Source organism: Anomaloglossus baeobatrachus, chromosome 5, assembly GCF_048569485.1.
Source record: "Anomaloglossus baeobatrachus isolate aAnoBae1 chromosome 5, aAnoBae1.hap1, whole genome shotgun sequence".
NCBI lineage: Eukaryota > Metazoa > Chordata > Amphibia > Anura > Aromobatidae > Anomaloglossus > Anomaloglossus baeobatrachus.
The window spans coordinates 556121665-556141677 of NC_134357.1; the positions used below are offsets into that span (position 1 = coordinate 556121665).

General features: G+C 47.2%; 1 protein-coding gene across 1 annotated transcript in view; it reads right to left on the bottom strand.

Moving 5' to 3' along the window:
* The window catches only part of LOC142312310 (uncharacterized), a 93010-nt gene that overhangs the window by 54789 nt on the left and 18208 nt on the right, over positions 1 to 20013 (bottom strand). Inside the window, exons 4-5 of the mRNA XM_075351239.1 lie at positions 13488 to 14372; positions 5095 to 5116 (exon numbers count right to left, since the gene is read on the bottom strand). Of these exons, the coding sequence (XP_075207354.1) occupies positions 5095 to 5116; positions 13488 to 14372 (907 nt within the window). The remainder of the gene's footprint in view (positions 1 to 5094; positions 5117 to 13487; positions 14373 to 20013) is intronic.

The following is a 20013-nucleotide window of genomic DNA, read 5'->3' on the forward strand; positions in this document are numbered from 1 at the left end:
GACGGCTGCGGTGTTGTTGCTCCCAGCGGGTTGGTGGCAACTGCCTTTCCCTGCACCTAAGATGTCGGTACGGTTCCAATGGGTTCCCACCGGTAACCCGCTCCCCGGCTTGGATATGGGCCGGAGGAGCCCCTTTTGCCCGCAGGCGCTGCCCCTGAGAAACGGTTGCCTTGGCGGTGGCGGTGTCTCTCTCACTCGGTTGGACGGTTGCCTTCTGTCGGGACTTGACTGTTTGGAAACCCAGGAGGTCCCCTTCACTAACGGATTTGGCAAATTCACGGTGACTCCTAGCCTTGCCGGGGTCCGAAAAGCCCCTGCCAGTTGGTGCTGGCTTCTCTTTGTGTACCGGTCTGGTACCGCCGGGCCACCGCCCGTCCACGGTCCTTACGGTAGACTCCAATCAGCCACTCCTGCAGACGGTCACCACCGTCTGCCAACCTTGCTGATCTATCCGGGCCACACACCCGGACCAACTTCAGGCTGCTCAACTCCTACTTCCTTCTGCTCACTTTCACTTCCAAACTCTATCTCTGCTCTGCACTCAAGCTCTGCCTGAGCTAAACTGACCACAGTTTCCTGCCTCCAGGACTGTGAACTCCTCGGTGGGCGGGACCAACCGCCTGGCCCACCCCCTGGTGTGGACATCAGCCCCTGGAGGAAGGCAACAAGGGTTTTGTGTTTTGGCTTCGGTGTGCCTGCTGGGAGTGTGGGGTGTGTGGGTGTTGTGCTCTGTGGCCCCTGGCTTGTCCAGGGCGCCACACCATCCTTATGCGTTGTCAGCTGGAAGGGGAAACCCCATCTTTATGGAATGTTTCTGCCCTGGAGGTGTTGGAGCAGGGGTTTTAATGCTCTTCGCAGCTGCAGAGTGCGTCTAGCCAGATCCGGTAATATCTGGACCTGGGACCTCTGGAAGTTGATGGATCCTGTCTGCCGCACAGCAGACATGATGGAGTCCTTCACCTCATAAAAATTGGCTTCTACATATTATGTCCCTTGGACGTGAATCTGGAGGGGATTTGGGACCCAGGGCCCTATGTATGCGATCTAACTCAATCGGCCCAGAGCTTTGTTCTCCCAGAATTTGAGCAAAGAGCTTCTGTGCCATGGCCTCCAGTTCAGGCGGGCCAATACTTTCAGGGATGCCACGGATACGGACATTATTTCGCCGAATGCGGTTCTCTAAGTCTTCTTGACCTGAAATGAGCTCATCAATCTTTGCGGAGTGGCTAAAGGTGGCTTTACACACTGCAACATCGCAAACGACATCGCTGTAACGTCACCGGTTTTGTGACGTAATAGCGACCTTCCCAGCGACATTGCAGTGTGTGAAACACATCAGCGACCTGGCCCCTGCTGTGAAGTTGCTGATCGCTACAAATCGTTCAGGACCATTCTTTGGTCCTTTGTTTCCCGCTGTGCAGCAAAGTCTCAGTGTGTAAAGGGGACTTAAAACACTGGAAACGAGTGATGTCACAATATCTGTCAATCACTATTCTCTGTCAGTCGGTCTCTCCCTCTCGGTCTCTATTCTCTCTCTGTCGGTCCGTCACTATCTCTGTCCCTCTCTCACAGTCTGTCGGTCATTTTCCCTCCTCTCTCATACTCACCGATCCCCGGCGCGGCACTGCACGGCATTCACACTGCTGCGGCGGCTTTTCCTCTTTTGAAAAAGCCGGCCGCTCATTAAACAATTTCTTATTCCCTACTTTCCCCGCCCACAGGCGCCTATGATTGGTTGCAGTGAGACACGCCCCCACACTAAGTGACAGGTGTCTCAGGGAGAGACCGACTGACAGAACAGTGATTGACAGATATTGTGACACATCACTCGTTTCCAGTGTTTGACTAGCTAGGTCGTTCTGCAGGTCCGGATCGCTCTTGCGTCGTTGGCCAGGTTTGCCTGTTTGACAGCTCACCAGAGACTCACCAGAGACTTTGTAGCGATCCCGGCCAGGTTGGGATCGCTGGTGGGATCGCTGAAAGTCTCAGTGTGTAAAGGGGCCTTAAGTAATATTTTCCTTTGTAGGGACAACTCAGCAGTGATGGCTTCCTGGGACTTCTCCACCTCCTCTACCCTGTATATGAATTCAGATTTCAGTGCCTGCAGCTCTTTCTTATAAGTATTCTCAAGCCTGCTAGCAAATCTGTCCAAATCTTTTTTTGTAGGCAAAGCCTTGATAGATTTGCTTATCTCATGTAGATTAGGCAGACCCTCATTGTTCTCCTAGCTGGAGAAGTCCTGCTGAGGCTAAAGGTCCAGTCACACTAAGCAACTTACCAGCGATCCCAACAACGATAGGGATCGCTGGTAAGTTGCTAGAAGGTTGCTGGTGAGATGTCACACTGCGACGCTCCAGCGATCCCACCAGCAACCTGACCTGGCAGGGATCGCTGGAGCGTCGCTACACGAGTTGCTGGTGAGCTCACCAGCAACCAGTGACCAGCCCCCAGCGCCGCGTGGAAGATGCTGCGCTTGGTAACTAAGGTAAATATCGGGTAACCAACCCGATATTTACCTTGGTTACCAGCGCACGGAGCTACACGTGCAGAGAGCAGGGAGCAGCGCACACTGAGCGCTGGCTCCCTGCTCTCCTAGTTACAGCACACATCGGGTTAATTACCCGATGTGTGCTGCAGCTACATGTGCACAGAGCAGGGAGCAGCGCACACCGCTTAGCGCTGGCTCCCTGCTCTCTTAGCTACAGCACACATCGAGTTAATTAACCCGATGTGTCCTGCAGCTACATGTGCACAGAGCAGGAGCCGGCACTGACAGTGAGAGCGGCGGAGGCTGGTAACAAAGGTAAATATCGGGTAACCAAGGACAGGGCTTCTTGGTTACCCGATGTTTACTGTGGTTACCAGCCTCCGCAGAAGCCGGCTCCTGCTGCCTGCACATTAGTTGTTGCTGTCTCGCTGTCACACACAGCGATCTGTGCTTCACAGCGGGACAGCAACAACTAAAAAATGGCCCAGGACATTCAGCAACAACCAACGACCTCACAGCAGGGGCCAGGTTGTTGCTGGATGTCACACACAGCAACATCGCTAGCAACGTCACAAAAGTTGTTCATTAGCAGCGATGTTGCTAGCGATGTTGCTTAGTGTGACGGGCCTTAAGGCCCCGTCACACTACGCAACATCGCTAGCAACATCCCTGCTAACGAACAACTTTTGTGACGTAGCAGCGATGTTGCTAGTGATGTTGCTGTGTGTGACATCCAGCAACAACCTGGCCCCTGCTGTGAGGTCGTTGGTTGTTGCTGAATGTCCTGGGCCATTTTTTAGTTGTTGCCGTCCCGCTGTGAAGCACAGATCGCTATAGCTGGGTTTACACACTGAAACTTTCTAGCAATCCCACCAGCGATCCCAACCTGGCCGGGATCGCTACAAAGTCTCTGGTGAGCTGTCAAACAGGCAGACCTGGCCAACGACGCAACAGCGATCCGGACCTGCAGAACGACCTAGCTGGTTGTTGGGGACGTGTCAAAGCAGCTATTTGAAAGGGAAGTTGCTGTAAAGTCCCCTTTACACACTGAAACTTTCTAGCGATCATGCTGCACAGCGGGAAACAAAGGACCTAAGAATGGTCCTGAACGATTTGTAGCGATCACAACTTCACAGCAGGGGCCAGGTCGCTGATGTGTTTCACACACTGCAATGTCGCTGGGGAGGTCGCTGTAACGTCACAAAACCGGTGACGTTACAGCGATGTCGTTTGCGATGTTGCAGTGTGTAAAGCCACCTTATGTGTGACAGCGAGACAGCAACAACTAAATGTGCAGGCAGCAGGAGCCGGCTTCTGCGGACACTGGTAACCACGGTAAACAGCGGGTAACCAAGAAGCCCTGTCCTTGGTTACCCGATATTTACCTTCGTTACCAGCCTCCGCCCCTCTCACTGTCAGTGCCGGCTCCTGCTCTGTGCACATGTAGCTGCAGTACACATCGAGTAATTAACCCAATGTGTGCTGTAACTAGGAGAGCAAGGAGCCAGCGCTAAGCGGTGTGCACTGCTCCCTGCTCTGTGCACATGTAGTTGCAGCACACATCAGGTAATTAACCCGATGTGTGCTGTAACTAGGAGAGCAAGGAGCCAGCGCTAAGCGGTGTGCGCTGCTCCCTGCTCTCTGCACGTGTAGCTGCGTGCGCTGGTAACCAAGGTAAATATCGGGTTGGTTACCCGATATTTACCTTAGTTACCAAGCGCAGCATCGCTTCAGTGCGTCGCTGCTGGCTGGGGGCTGGTCACTGGTTGCTGGTGACAGCTCACCAGCAACCCGTGTAGCGATGCTCCAGCGATCCCTGCCAGGTCAGGTTGCTGGTGGGATCGCTGGAGCGTCTGACTGTGTGACCTCTCACCAGCAACCTCCTAGCAAGTTACCAGCGATCCCTATCAGGTTGTATCGTTGTTGGGATCGCTGGTAAGTTGTTTAGTGTGACGGTACCTTATGTGGGGGGAAGTTCAGGACAGAGCTCCCAGCATGTGCGACTCTGCCATCAGCAAGCCACGCCCCCCGTTTTCTTTATTTTTTAATTAATTTCCCCACTGCCAGATCCGGATTATGCACCCGGAATCCTGGACCCGGGTCTGGTGTCGCGGGCGGAGGAGGGGACGCCGCGCTCTCCCACTGCTCGGGTCCGGCTGCCGCGGCTGCCGCGGCCTGTTGCTGCTCGGTGTTTCGAGCGATGGGCCGGATCCCGGGGACTCTAGCGGCGCTCCTCGCCCGTGAGTGAAAGGGGTTTGGGTGTGGGGATTGTTTATTGTCCGTGATGCCACCCACGGTTGTGGTGATTGAGTGTACACCACCGCTGCTCTGGCTGGGGATCCCGGGAGTGATGGTGTGGACCAGCCAGTTGTTGTGTTGCCCCTCCGTGGGTAGGGGTTGGTGATCCCGGGGCCCAGTGATGGGGTTGGGATGTTGGACAGGCGGCCTATGGGCCTGTGGAGGTGCAGGGGCGCAGGGGCAGCGCTGTGCCGCACGGCACGGAGGTACTCACTCAGCCAGTCAACACAACACAGTTCTCGGTAAACAAACGGCTGGTTGGACGGGTCCCTCAGACGGTTGCACTGTTGATATCCCATGCAGGCGACGGTGACGGTCTCTTTCCTGCACCTATGTGTTGTTGTTTGGTTGCGATGGGTTCCCACCGGTAACCCGCTCCCCAGCTTGGATATGAGCCGGAGGAGCTCCACTCTTGCCCGCAGACGCTGGCCCTGGGAAACTGGTGCCTTGGCGGTGGCGGTGTCTCCCCTCTATGGTCGGACTGTTGCCTTCAATCGGGACTTAGTTGTTGAGAGACAGTCATCCCCTTCACTGACGGATTTGGCAAATTATGGCGACTCCTAGCCTTGCCGGGATCCGAAAGGCCCCTGCCCTGGTGCTGACTAATCTTCGTATACCGCTCCGGTACCGCCGGGTCACCACCCGTCCACGGTCCTTTCGGCAACCTCCAATCAGTCTCGCCTGCAGACGGTCACCGCCGTCTGCCAACCTTGCTGTCTCAGTCCGGGGCACACACCTGGACTAACTTCAGGCTTCTTGCTGTCACTACTCCTACTTTCCTCCTTTACCACTTCATTCCCTTTCACTTTCAACTCTAACACTCATCTGCTTGTTTACTCCTTCACTTCCCTAGCTTAACTGCCTGGTTTTCCCGCCTCCAGAGCTGTGAACTCCTCGGTGGGTGGAGCCAACCGCCTGGCCCACCCCCTGGTGTGGACACCAGCTCCTGGAGGAAGGCAACAAGGTATTTTGTTTGACTTAGGTGTACCTGCAGGGAATGTGGGGTGCGTGTGGTGTTGTGACCTGTGACCCCTGGCTTGCCCAGGGCGTCACACTGGCACCCGGGCATCTTTGAAACCGTGTGGATCCGGACTTTAACAGTCCGGATCCGCTCAGCCCTAGTGCTGGTACTTTTAGTGCCACATATTTTGAGTTCAGTGTTCACAGTATGAGGATCACAATTGGCTGGAGAGATGGGTGGGTCTGGCCACCTACATACCCCACAAATGGGTGTGTTTTACATGTGTCTGACAGGTCACATGAGAGATTTAATGGAGTCTGTTGTTTGCCACAGGGGGAGAAACTGCAGCCAGCAGGGATAGTGCTGGGCTGTAGGAAAGAGCTTCTGAGAGAGATCCTGTGTAGAGACTGACAGGAATCAGTGTATAGAGGGCTGCAATGTCCTGGAAAGAAACCTGTGGTCAAGGTAAAGATCTTGGAAGCTGTGTGTAAATACTGGCCAAGGCCAAGGGGATACTAATGTTAAGAACTGTATCTAATTCACTGTGGATGATGCTACCGTTAAACGGACTTGAACACCATGTATGTTCTTTTAAGCTGGATGAGGCCTTGTGTTTATGTTGCAAGAGCAGTATATGTGACTTTTTAAGTAAAAATCCTGAACTTCTTAAAGAGACAGTGTGACGCCCTGGACTAATCAGGTCGTCCCAGGTAGTCCCATGCACACACACTCCCTCCCTAAAAAGGTGACAGCAGCCAAACTTCAAAACCCTTGTCACCTCCCTCCAGGTTTGATGTCCACACCAGGGGGTGGAGCCAGGTGGTTGACTCCGCCCACCGAGGAGTTCACAGGCCTGGAGGCGGGAAAACAGAGAGTCTAGAGAATCTAAAGAGTCTAAAGAGTAGCTTTGACGGTGGAGGAGACAAGTTGAGTTCAAGGGCAGACCTGTAACCAGGCCTGCCAATAGTCTACTCAGGTGTCTGGGTTGGCAGCCCCCCGAGGAAGCATTCTTGCGAAACGCGTCGGTGCTTCCCCCTTTCTCTACAGGACTCTCGACTCAGCACATTGCACTTGCACTTTACTATGGGTAAGCGTTGTCCCATGCTACTTCACAGGGCATGGAATTTTCCTTAAGTACATGCCCTTTAGGGCTATTTTTACAATCGCTTCCCTGTGTATTTTGTTTTTGATGTAATGCATGGGACTGCTTTGTATATTTATACATGCTGTCGAGGTCCTAGTTAGGGAAACCTCTGACTCTTTGTATCTCCATTCACTGTTGTTTTTTTTATCAATTCCATATACTATAATATGACAGTGCCACTATTTGTAACTTTGAATTTTCAATAAAAAGTTTATATATATGATATAGTTGCACTCTCGATATTCTCTTATTATGTACGGCCATATAAAACTCAGTTTTTTCCTTTTTCTATGTACCCTTATATTGAGTGGCCATTTACATGCTGTTAGAACTCCATCTGTTGCTTTTTCTTCTTGTTCAAAGAAAATGGTGGAAGTGCCCAACTTAGCGACTTAACGTTTAAAGAAGTGAGCAACAGTATTACTGAACGTTATGTGGTAGCTCCAGGAAAGGGGCACAAACAAAGTTAGGTGGCGGCTTGTTGTTCCATGACACCAGGGGAAGTGATAATGACTCCATGGTTAACCCTGACTCTAATGCGGTATAAAGTGAATGCAATGCATTTAGAGGTAGGGAATCCTCTGTTAGATCGATGCTGAGGGACACAGTCAAGAAACTCTATAACTTTTGTGAGAACTCAGAATCAGTCCAGACAGTAGATACTGTACAGAGCAAGAGAATCTTACTACCGGGATAACCGTTGGGGTGGGGAAGGTCTAACAAAGAGGTGACTCAAAGAGATGAAGTGACTGAGTCTGACAGAGCATTGTTCACAAAGAATAATTTGGTGACAGTTACAGACTATTTTCCAGGGGCTGAACCTCAAAGTCGACAGAGAAGGATCTTTCATCTAGTATATCAAGTTGCCAAAGCCCACAGCTTTGGGCAGAGGGGAAGGGAATGTGAGAAGGCGACCGGCTATATTATCAATGGCCGGTATGTACCACATAAATGGTGTGATCCTCAGGAGTGCTGGTACTTTTAGTGCCACATATTTTGCTGTAGTGTTCATAGGGTTAGGATCACAGGTGGCTGGAGAGATGGGTGGGTGTGGCCACCTACATACCCCACCCATGGGTGTGTTTGACATGTGTCTGGTAGGTCACATGAGAGATTGAATGGAGTCTGTTGTTTGACACAGGGTGAGAAACTACAGCCAGCAGGGATAGTGCTGGACTGTAGGAAAGAGCCTCTGGGAGAGGTCCTGTGTAGAGACTGACAGGAGTCAGTGTATGGAGGGCTATAATGTCCTGGAAAGAAACCTGTGGTCAAGGTAAAGAGCTTGGAAGTCATGTGTGAATACTGGCCGGGGCCAGGCGGACACTAATTTTAAACATGTATCTAATTGACTGCGCGGCATACTACAGTTAAATGGACTTAATACCATGTATGTTCCTTTAAGCTGGATAAGGCTGTGTATTTATGTTGCAAGACTGGTTTATGTGTCCATTTAAATACATCTGCTGGACTTCTTAAAGAGACAGTGTTTCTGAGTTTACCTCGCATTGCAGCATATTGAATAAAATCCCCAATATACAGTGTGAATTGTGTGCAACATCACAATATATACACATAGATACACACACATTTATACAGCTATATAGACACACCGATGTGTCTATACTGCATACTACTATATGGGTGGCACATACTACTGTGTGGGGGCACATAATATAATATAGTATGGGGTGCATAATATAATATACAGAGCTGCATCCTACTGTATAGGGGCACATAATACAATATAGAGGCGCATAATGCAATATGGTGCTGTATCCTACTGTATTGTGGCACATAATACAATATGGGGGCGCATAATACTATATGGGGCGCATATGTGGGACGCATAATGGAATATGGAGGCGCATAATACAATATGGCACTGTATCCTACATCCTACTGTATTGGGTTGCATAATACAATGTGGGGGGGCATCCTACTGTATGGTAGCACATAATATTATATTGGGGCACATAATACTATATGGGTCTGCATACTACTATATGGGGGAAACAAATCCTATTTACAAAAAATAGCCATAAAATACGAATATAAAAACATTTTATTAATGACAAAATTAAAAATGTATAAGGCAGGTATATATATAGTCAGAAAATAACCAAGGCAAATAAGTCTAATAGTTTTAGCAGCAAAAAACATTTTCTATAAAAAAGAACTGTAGACCTTCCATGAACACTTTAATCAGTTTCATCCCACCATCAACCTAACACTGAACTACTCCTGCACGGAAATCAACTTCTTGGACACCATCATTAAACTACGGAACAATGAAATAGAGACATCCCTGTACAAGAAGCCAATTGACCGTCCAACATACCTGAAATGGAACAGTTTTCATCCAAAACGCATAAAAAAAAACTCTATTGTATACAGCCAGGCTATCAGGTACAATCGGATATGTTCCAACAGTACAGATAGAGACAATCACCTTGAGGGCCTCAGAAAGACCTTTCTGAATCAAGGCTACCACCCAAGAGCAATTGAAAACCAGATTACAAGAGCCACCAGAATATCAAGAAACCATCTCCTACATAATAAAACTAAAGAAGAAAACAACCGGGTCCCTCTTGTAGTCACCTACAATCCACATCTGGAGGTGTTTAGAGGAGCTGCACGGAAACTACAACCATTACTGCAAAAAGATGCCCGGTTAAAATCTATTTTTCCAGACCCCCCACTTCTGTGTTTTAGGCACCCCCGAATCTAAGAAGCATCATTGTCAGAAGCTCCCTGTCCTCTCCAACACCAACAGGAACATTTCCCTGCAACCAGAAAAAAATGCAAGACCTGTCCATTAATACTGACAACGGACAAGAAAAAGATTCCCAGATCACATCAGGACTACAAGATCCCAGGTACCTTCAGCTGCACCACAACCAATGTGGTGTACTTAATTATATGTACCAAATGTCCAACTGGGAATCTGTATGTAGGGGAGACCGGACAACAGCTCAGGACAAGGATGAATTCTCACTGCCACACAATTAGAGAAAAAAGGATGGATCTACCTGTGGCCAAACATTTTTGTAACTCAGACCACAGCATCATGGACATGAAATTGCTGGTATTGAAAGGAAATTTCAAGTCCCAGAGAGATAGGAGACTATGGGAGTACAAACTTATGATGACCTTTGACACATTCAGAGCAGGAATGAATGTGTCTCATGGATTCATGTCTTTTTACATCAGTTAAGAGATGTGCTCCTCTGACCATCCGAGCGTGTCACAGCCAGGACCAGACCCTTATCAAAGGACAATAAAACTTTCACACTGAACTGCAGCAAAATTTATGGCCACAACAGTTTGCCCCCCTGCCATAGAGTTCTGTTTTATATAACTTGTTTTTGTTGTTTTGTTTTTTTTGTTTGTTTTTTTTACTGCACTTTTCTATGTCCTGTTGTGTATAAATATGTGACTCTTCAGATTTTGTGTTATATCATGCCTGATGAAGAGACCTGAGTAGTCTCGAAAGCTTGCAATTATTACCATCTTTTCAGTTAGCCATTAAAAGGTATCAACCACTGAGGACTTCGGTTCTTTTAAACAATTTTTTTTTTGTAAAGATCTAAGGACTATTGGCCACGATATAGACACAATGCAAGGTAATATAATTAGACCCAGGTAAATAGATGTTCTCTCACAGCAGAAACAGACAATGACCTCCGTTAATCAAACAGTTGTTTGATATGTATCTTATTTTCTGAGTGATCACTTGCTTCTTGGTCGTTAGGGTACCGTCTCATTAAACAACGTACCAGCAATTCCGACCACGATACGACCTGGTCAGGATCGCTACATGGTCGCTGGTGAGCTGTCAATCAGGCAGATCTCACCAGCAACCAGCCACCAGCGACTCTGCGCTTGGTAACCAAGGTAAATATCGGGTAACTAAGCAAAGCGCTCTGCTTGGTTACTCGATATTTACCTTGGTTACCAGCGTACACCGTTTAGCGCTGGCTCCCTGCACGCGTAGCCAGGGTAAATATCGGGTAACTAAGCAAAGCGCTTTGCTTAGTAACCTGATGTGTACCCTGGTTACGTGTGCAGGGAGCCAGCGCTAAGCGGTGTACACTGGTAACCAAGCAAAGAGCTTTGCTTAGTTACCCGATATTTACCCTGGTTACCAGCGTACACCGCTTAATCAGAGTCGGTGCTCGTTGGTCTCCTGCCGTCAAACACGCCGATGTGTGCTGCACAGCGGGAGAGTAATGAGCAAAAAATGAACCATAACAGTGTGTAACGATAAGCGATTTCACAGCAGGGGCCAGGTTGCTGCTTAAGCCTGCTTTACACGAGTCGATCTATCGTGCGCTAGCACGAGCGATCGTACCCGCCCCGTCGTTTTTGCGCCACGGGCAAATCACTGCCCGTGGCGCACAAACTCGTTTAACCCCCGTCACACGCACTTACTTTCCGGATGACCTCACTGTGGGCGACGAACGTTTACTTCCTGAAGTGGGAGGGACGTTCGGCGTCACAGCGACGTCACACGCAGCCGGCTAATAAAAGCAGAGGGGCGGAGATGAGCGGGATGTAAACATCCCGCCCACCTTCTTCCTTCCACATAGCCGGCGGGTGCCGTGGGACGCAGGTAAGCGGTGTTCATCGTTCCCGTGTGTCAAACGGAGCGTGTGATGCCACGGAAACGATGAACCACCGGTGCCATTTTAATTAAACAATTTTATGAAACCTAGCAACGAGTACACGACTCACGATTTGTGAGCGATACTGCGTCGCTAGGAGGTGTCACACGAGACGACATCGTGTACGATGCCGGATGTGCGTCACGAAAACCGTGACCCCGACGATGCATCGCACGATCGGTCGTCTCGTGTAAAGCCCGCATTAGTGTCCCACACAGCGAGATCGCTCATAAGGTCACTGGTACGTCACAAAACCTGTGACTCAGCAGCGATCTCGCTAGTGATCTCGCTAAGTACCCCCTAGACATGTTTATCCCTTTTACATGCTGTCACTTTTACTTTACCAACTGGGCTTATAATCTGCAAGCATAGAGTCGACTGTTTACATTGAACATCAGCTATTTACCTGGGTATACTGTAATTATATTACCTTTAATTCTGTCTATATTGTGGCCAGTACTCCTTAGTGTTTTTTTTTTACAGAACACTTTTTTGCTGCTAAATCTATTAGACTTATTTGTGTGCAGAACTGCACAATTTCTTGGTTATTTTCTCACTGTTTCTACAGTGGGGTTCAATTGGGTGATGGCAGGCAGGGAGGGCATATACCTGTGGGAAGATACCTGTGGGACGGTGGGATAAACACTACTGTCCTGATACTGTCATGCTGTCCTGTAATGCTGCTGTCCTGTTTCTCCGCTCTGGTATCCAGCGTCTGTTGTCCAGCTGATTGCGTCCTGCGCTCTGTTACTGAGGGCAGTTTCCACTTCTGTTGTGACCGTGTGCTCCCATGGTCACAACAAGAGCAGAAGATGTGAGGGCGCATGCACCACCCTCACAGCGAAAGCAAGGAAAGCAAAACACGAGATCACACTATCTATACAAAGATGGTGCCGGAGATAAGCGCTATGTACAGACGCCATCTTAGTGAAGATATTAGTAAAATTATTCTATAATAGAATTAGCATAAATAAAGTATAGGGGAGGAGGGATGGGCAGGGGGGGCGGGAATCACTATCAAAACCCAACCCACCTATTAGCTATTCGTCAGCTCCTAACAATCAAAAAGCTGTGCATTTCACAAACTTTACTTGCTTGTATTTGAAAAACTATTTATCCAATCTGACAACTAAAAGTATGTATAGAATCAGCATGATAGCACCAGTATAGCACTGGCTTTAGTTTACATAGGAAAATCCTGGTGATTGGTTCCCTTTAATGCCATAATGAGGGAACAGGTTGGGCAACCTCTACTCCAGCAAAAAGGAAATGGAGGAAGAAGAAATGAAGAACATTAGTTTGGATACTCAGACTGTATTGGAAAAAATGTTTTGGGTGTCAGGTTATTGGGACAATTTATTAAGTATTTACAATCCAAGTCCCATTAGACCATATAATGTTTCATATAGTGAATATATAACAATGTGAAATGTTCGATGCACATGGAATTTTGCTTTTTATTTGATTTTTTTTTTTTTTAGAAAACAGACGTCTATTAGTAACTGTACATATTATAATTCTAATGTAACTTCTAACATGCTTTCCCTTTCTTGTTTACTTACTTGCCTTTACTTTTACTGTCAGTTTTGTGTTTTCTTGTTAAGTTTCTCAAATATATGGTTTCCTCCCATGTGAAATTTTCTTAGTGGTCAAGAAATTATAATTTTCAAGTAAAACAACATTTGTCACCTTCTGCGTACCATAATGGCTTCTGCCCTTGTGAGTTTTGTTGTGATATTTAAAGATGCCATTTGTGTGTAAAATATTTCCCTCATTCTGAATATGGCAAGGGTTTCTCCCTTGTGTGAATTTTTTTGTGTTTACCAAGACCTGCATGATCTGCAAAAGGTTTCCCACATTCTGAACATAAAAAAGGCTTCTCTCCTGTGTGACTTCTTAGGTGTCTAACACGAGTTGAGTCATCTGCAAAACATTTCCCACATTCTGAACATGAATATGGCTTCTCCCCTGTGTGAATTCTCTGATGTATAACAAGAGTTGATTTAGCTGCAAAACATTTCTCGCATTCTGAACATGAAAAAGGCTTCTCCCCTGTGTGAATTCTTTTGTGTTTATCAACACTTGATTTTTGTGTAAAATATTTCCCACATTCTGAACATGAATATGGCTTCTTCCCTGTGTGAGCTCTCTGGTGTGTAACAAACTGTGATTTACGGGTAAAACATTTCCCACATTCTGTACATGAAAAAGGCTTCTCTCCTGTGTGAATTCTTTGGTGTCTAACACGACTTGAGTCATCTGCAAAACATTTGCCACATTCTGAACATGAAAAAGGCTTCTCGCCCGTGTGAGTTCTCTGATGTAAAACAAGACATGATTTATGTGCAAAACATTTCCCACATTCTGAACATGAAAAAGGCTTCTCCCCTGTGTGAATTTTCTGATGTCTAACAAAATGTGATTTTTTCTTAAAACATCTCCCACATTCTGAACATGAAAATAGCTTCTCCCCTGTGTGACTTTTCTGGCAACTAACAGAGTCTGTAGAAAATCTTTTCTGCCTTGTGTGACTTTTTTGATTGATTTTTCCAAATTCTGACGTTGAATATGTCTTCTTTACTGTAAGAGCACTTTGATTTTTAATGCCTCTTTTGTGACATTTATTTTTCTTAATAGTCTGTGAAGTATCAGAAGGTAGGACTTGTTCAATACAATCAGATGATACATCTTTGTTGTGAAGGGATGATATATCTGGAATAGTGGTAATCACTTCAGTTATATCTTGTGTGATATCAAGGTCATCTGATTTAAACATTGAAGTTGTCAGCTGTGCCTCTAATCTTCTAATACTGTCATCTGCCAAGAATAAAAAGAATTTTTAATAATATATCAAATTTAAGGATATATAAATCATAAAATAGCTTGTAATGTTGTTACCGGCTTCTCCATACTGTCCTGCTTCCTTTCCCCGGAGGGCGCCCCGGCACACTTACCATCCCGATCGCTCAACAGTAGCTTCCATGTCCTGCTGCCTTCTCCTGCACATGTCACACAGGACTCCTAGGGGTGCACTTAGGGCACACGCATGCACCTACTCTTAAAAGGGCTAGAATGCCCTAACCCAGAAGTGCTTCTCAGCACATGGTTGAGAGGCACTAGGTATTTAGGCCATCTTCCACTATGGGTGGTGCCTAGGCAACATGGTCTATCCTTAGAGTCGCACTGCCAGTGATCACATAGACCCATTAAAATCAATCGGCCTGCACACACCTCTGTGCGTTCACACGGAAGTGTGTCTGTGTGGAGCTCATGCGTGTACGTGTGCTCCATACAGCGACATGTCCATTTTTCTTCCGGTAGCACTGATGTTACATGGACCGCACACGTCTTTGAAATACAATGATTTTTTTATACTCACCTATCTCAACCACTGCTGTCTTCGGAGCTGCTGGCGCTTGCTTCCAGGCCTGTTCATTTCCGTTCATGCATATTCATTGCACCGTGGACCCGGAAGCAGCAGCGCCGGAAACAGCAGCACCAGGGACAGCTACTCCGGGGACAGGGGAGTAAAACGTTCCTGCTCTCTGTGTGCTATCAAAGATAGCACACTGAGAACACACGCGTGCCGAAATCAATGCACATGGATCATGGATCACATGTATCAATGCATGGCAGCATTTTGCATGGATATGTGAAGGAAGCCGTATGCTGTGCGTGATAACACGTGTCTGTATCCTATTATCCGCTGTGTCCACTGTACCTGCTGCATCTATATTTACCAGCTGTGACTACCGTACCTGTTGCATCAATCTATACCAGCTGTGCCTGCCATATCTGCTGCACCTGTCGTATCAGCCGTATCCTCAGCACCCACCTACACTATCAGTGACTGTCACTACAGCATACAATGCCCGACCCCTGGGGCCAGCTTTCGCAGTACCAGGACTCTTTGTAGCACCTGGCGGCTAAATTCCAGCACCAGCCTATCCTCACCATCAGAGGCTCTAGTGAAGCCCAGATTGTCACTTAGTTACACCCCTCCTGGTTGAGTCGATGCTGCAGCCTAGTGCGTCCACTCCCATTTGTAACCACAAGCATAATAATTTACCCTGACCATGGATCCCTCTTACTCCAATACTCCTTAGTTCAGAGGTATGCATCAAGAGATGGTCTGTCAACATGAACAAGACCGGATCCTGAACTACTTGCAGTCAGTGGACACCTGCTTGTCAGTCTTAACACCAATGTCTCCATCTGATCCTGTTCAGGCTGTAGTCACCACCCTGGCAGCATATCCCGTTCCAAGCTTCGGTCTTTGTATGTTTGCTTCTCTGCGGTTTGACAGCGACCACAAGCAATGCAGGGGGATTCATAAATCAGTGCTCTTTGGACTTTAAACCTTTGTATACCAGTTTGTTTTGGACCAGGCCAAAGTGGCCTTTATGATGTCACACTTGACCAGTGAGGCTCTTCCTTGAACCAATTCATTATGGGAGAGAAGTGATCCTGTTGTCTTGGACCTGCAAACCTTCCGGGATGCGTTCCACAAGGTATTCAATGATCCGGGTCAAGTTTCCTCTGCAGCATCTTCACTCCTTAGACTTTGCCAGGTAATTTTCACCATAGGCCACTATGCCATCTGTTTCCGCATATTGTTGTCATGAATGTTTCCCATCATTAGGAGACTAGTGACAGGTTTGGGTAAAGGAGTTTCACTTACCCATGTGAGACTATAGATATTAACTTTGTTATCCTTTCTTTTGGTGCACCAAGGGTTAATATCAGTTTTCGTTGCTAGTAGCTTCTGATTACCTCTCCTCATGTGCAGGACGGCACGGTAGCTCAGTGGCTAGTACTGCTATCTTGCAGTGCTGGGTTCCTGGGTTCAAATTCCATCAATGATAACGTGTGTAAGGAGTTTGTATGTTCTCCCTGTTTTTGTGTGGGTTTCCTCCCAATTTCGATTGTGAACCCCAATGGGGACAGTGTTGCTGATACATGTAAAGCGCTGCAGATAATGTTGGTGCTATATAAAAGATTATTATGTGCATCTGGTTTTTGACAACTCCAATCACCTTTAGTCACATGAACCAACAGTTATACAGAACCGCTGGTTATAGAGAATCCATACTTGTATACTTACCACTGAGGAGGAAGATTGCTCTTGTAGCCACTGGACCTTTGCTGCTTCTGCTGCTGGAGCCCCTTGTGTTGGTGAATCCCTGCTGGTACAAGTGTTATATGATACAGTCCTGGTGCATGTCTGCAGCCTAGACATTGGTGTTTATCCTTTTGTTGATCTTTCCTGGTGTTGTTTTATTGCAGAGTTAGTACTAGTGTCTCTCTCCAACCATCTCACTAGTGAGGGCAAGTGCAGGGCTAGTCAGGGATTAGGTATGCTGCTCGGTGACGGGGGTGAAAAAAAACACACATGTAGGAACTCTAGGGAGAACAGGAAATAGCAAATGGAAGACTGCCTTTAATACACGTGACGGTCACTATGAGTAGCAGGTAATGCCATTCGAGCTCAGCAATGTTCTGGCGGTTTTCCACGAATTTGTGAACAAGATCTTCCAAGATCTGCTCTACTCATGTGTAGTTGTAGCACCCGTCCCCACGAGGTCCCGAGGGGGGCGCTCTTCCCCTCACCTGCCCAGCTACAACGTCACCCCCACACGCACTCCCGCTCCCAGCCTCCGGCAGCGGCGTCCTTCCTCTTACCTGTCCCACGGCTCTGCAAGCTCTGCTCCTGATTCAGGTCCTGCTGTGGTTTCCTCTCACTCCTGGGTCGGGCGCTCTGCTCCAGAGGCTACTGCAGCTTCTTTCTGCCTCCAGGTCACACACAGATCTGCAGTAAGTGATCTTAGGGGCGTGGCCTCACACGCAGCCTTTCTTAAAGTGGTAGCGTCCCATTACCTGGAAGTGACCTCAGAGGTCACCTGTTACCTAAAGGGTATTTAAGTTCCTGTGCTATACCTGCTGTGGACGTCATACCTGTGCCATACCTGCTGTGGACATGTATTTAGTAAGACCTGGCTCAACTATAAAAAGTAGGGTGCCAGAAACAAAAAAAACAAATGCTAGAAAATTAGACTAATTTCGGCACACCAAACAGGAGAAAGGAGAAAGGTTCTTTGATCAATAACCCGCGTGATTTATTGTCAAAGTATATAAAGAAAAAAAGTCCAACGTGTCGACCCTTCAGGGGTCTTTTTCATAATAATATAATAATAATATATAATTGTATTTTTCCGAGGAGGTATATGTTAAACTGTGAGTTATATACCTTAGGAATAGAAAAAGAAGTTCAACGTGTAAATGGTCAATGTCCGAAATATCTCAATGGCCTATCAACCATCCAATATCAATGGTGAAATATGAATCATAAATGATGGATGAGAAGAGGTAGTCACTCGGTCGCAAAGAAGAGTTGAATCCAGGCAAGTATGTAAATTATCTGGTAGGTTGATAGGTAACACACAAAAGAACAATTTCAATGTGCGCCAATAAACTAACGGGCCCGTTTTCCCTCTCCACGTTGACGCAGGCTCATTACAGCCCCCAATGTAGCAACAAAGTAGGAATGGTCCCGCACCACCGCATGCCACTCTGGGGTAACGCACGTGTGCTCGTGGAGGGCTGTAAATTACCGTGTCCTGAGTAGGGGTGCTCGTCCAAAGAAAGAATCCAAGTGCAGATGAACTGGAGAGAAGAATGAAGGACCGCATTCCATCCACTATGCAGGAATACGATTTATTTAGCGGTGCAGGGTAAAAAGCCGGAGACGCGCTGTGAGCTGGCTCCCAGGTAAAAGGACGACGGCCGTTTCGCCTAATCAGGCTTCCACGGGTCCATGTGTGGAGCTACACCACCACCCCTTATAAAAGGAGAGCTCACAGGTGCGTCGCTAGCCACATAAAATAACATGGAGAATGTTTATACATATTCAATACACGGAACATACCGTGCAATAATGTAACATAATAAAACATCAATAATACAGGATATTTGTATCCACAAAATAATAGACAAAAGAAAAATAAATAGAAGACACAGAGGTAATAAGTATAGAGGAAATCTACAGGAACACTGAAAGATCAACGCGATCATTTAACCCCAAAGCCCCTTGTGCTCCATAATCAATAATCAGCCTGGCCTCTGCCTGTAACAAAAGTTGCTGAAGGTTGCCCCCCTTGGAAGGGAGGACAACCCTTTTCAGGCCGGCGAAACGCAAGACATTAGGGTTACCATTATGTTGTTCGCGGATGTGGGTGATCAATCTGGGAGAACCTTTTCCTGACGTTACAGAATTATAGTGCTCTCTAAACCTAATATAAAGGCACCTAATTGTTTTGCCTATGTAAAATCTGCCACATGGGCAGAAAATCACATAGACAATAAACTTGGTCTTGCAAGAAATAAACTGGTGTACAGAATGAAAATGCGGACCAACCTGCAAGGATTGGCCGGTAAGATGCAAGTTACAGAACCTGCAACTGCCACATCGGTAATTCCCCGGTGGGCAGCATCTGTCAAGCCACACCGCGGGGCTAGTAAGTCTATTTTTCACCAGTTTATTCCGCAAGTTACTACACCGTCTGAAAGTGACCAAAGGGTTAGCTTTGGTCATTTCAACCAAAGTAGGATCTCTTTCCAGGATATGCCAATGCCTGCATAAAGTTCTCCGTATAACATGCTCCAACGGCCCAAAACGAAAACTGAAGACAAATCTGTTCAAATCATTAACCCTCTTCTTAGAGGGGCTTACATGGTTAGGACGACAAACATCAGATCTAACCCTCTCAAAAGCAGAATCAATCAATTTATTCGGATACCCCCTTTGCTGCAGCCTTTCCCTTAACTCACATGACTGCTGGAGAAAAGTTTCCTCAGAACTATTAGCCCTACGTACCCGCAAAAACTGACTATAGGGTAAAGCCGTTTTAGTATGGAGAGGATATGCGCTCTGGAAATGCAAGAGTGAGTTGGACGCCGTAGGTTTCCTAAACAATTGAGTGTGAATATTGCCATCCCTGATGGAAACCTCAATATCCAAAAAAATTTAGAGTATCGCCACCAAAAGAGGAAGTGAAAGACATATTCATTGTGTTAAAGTGCCACCATATCCTTAACGGCTTGAACCCCCAAACCCTGGGGGATGCGGGTATACAGGCTCTCCACATCAATTGATGTCAATTGAAAGCCCTGCTGCCATGTTATACCTTTTAGCAGTGCCAGAAAATCACCGCTATCGCGGACATAAGAGGGAATATGACTGAGTAACGGTCTCAGCAGCCAGTCCAGATAGTGCGATAAAGGCTCCGTTAAAGAGCCAATACCAGCCACTATCGGACGGCCTGGGGGATTATTTCTGCACTTATGAATTTTAGGTATACAATACCAGCACGGCCTCGTGGGGTAAGGGGGAATCAACTTCTCATCTTGCGCCTGTGAGAGGAAACCTAGGCTTACATATTTGCCCAAAAGCCGCGCCAAA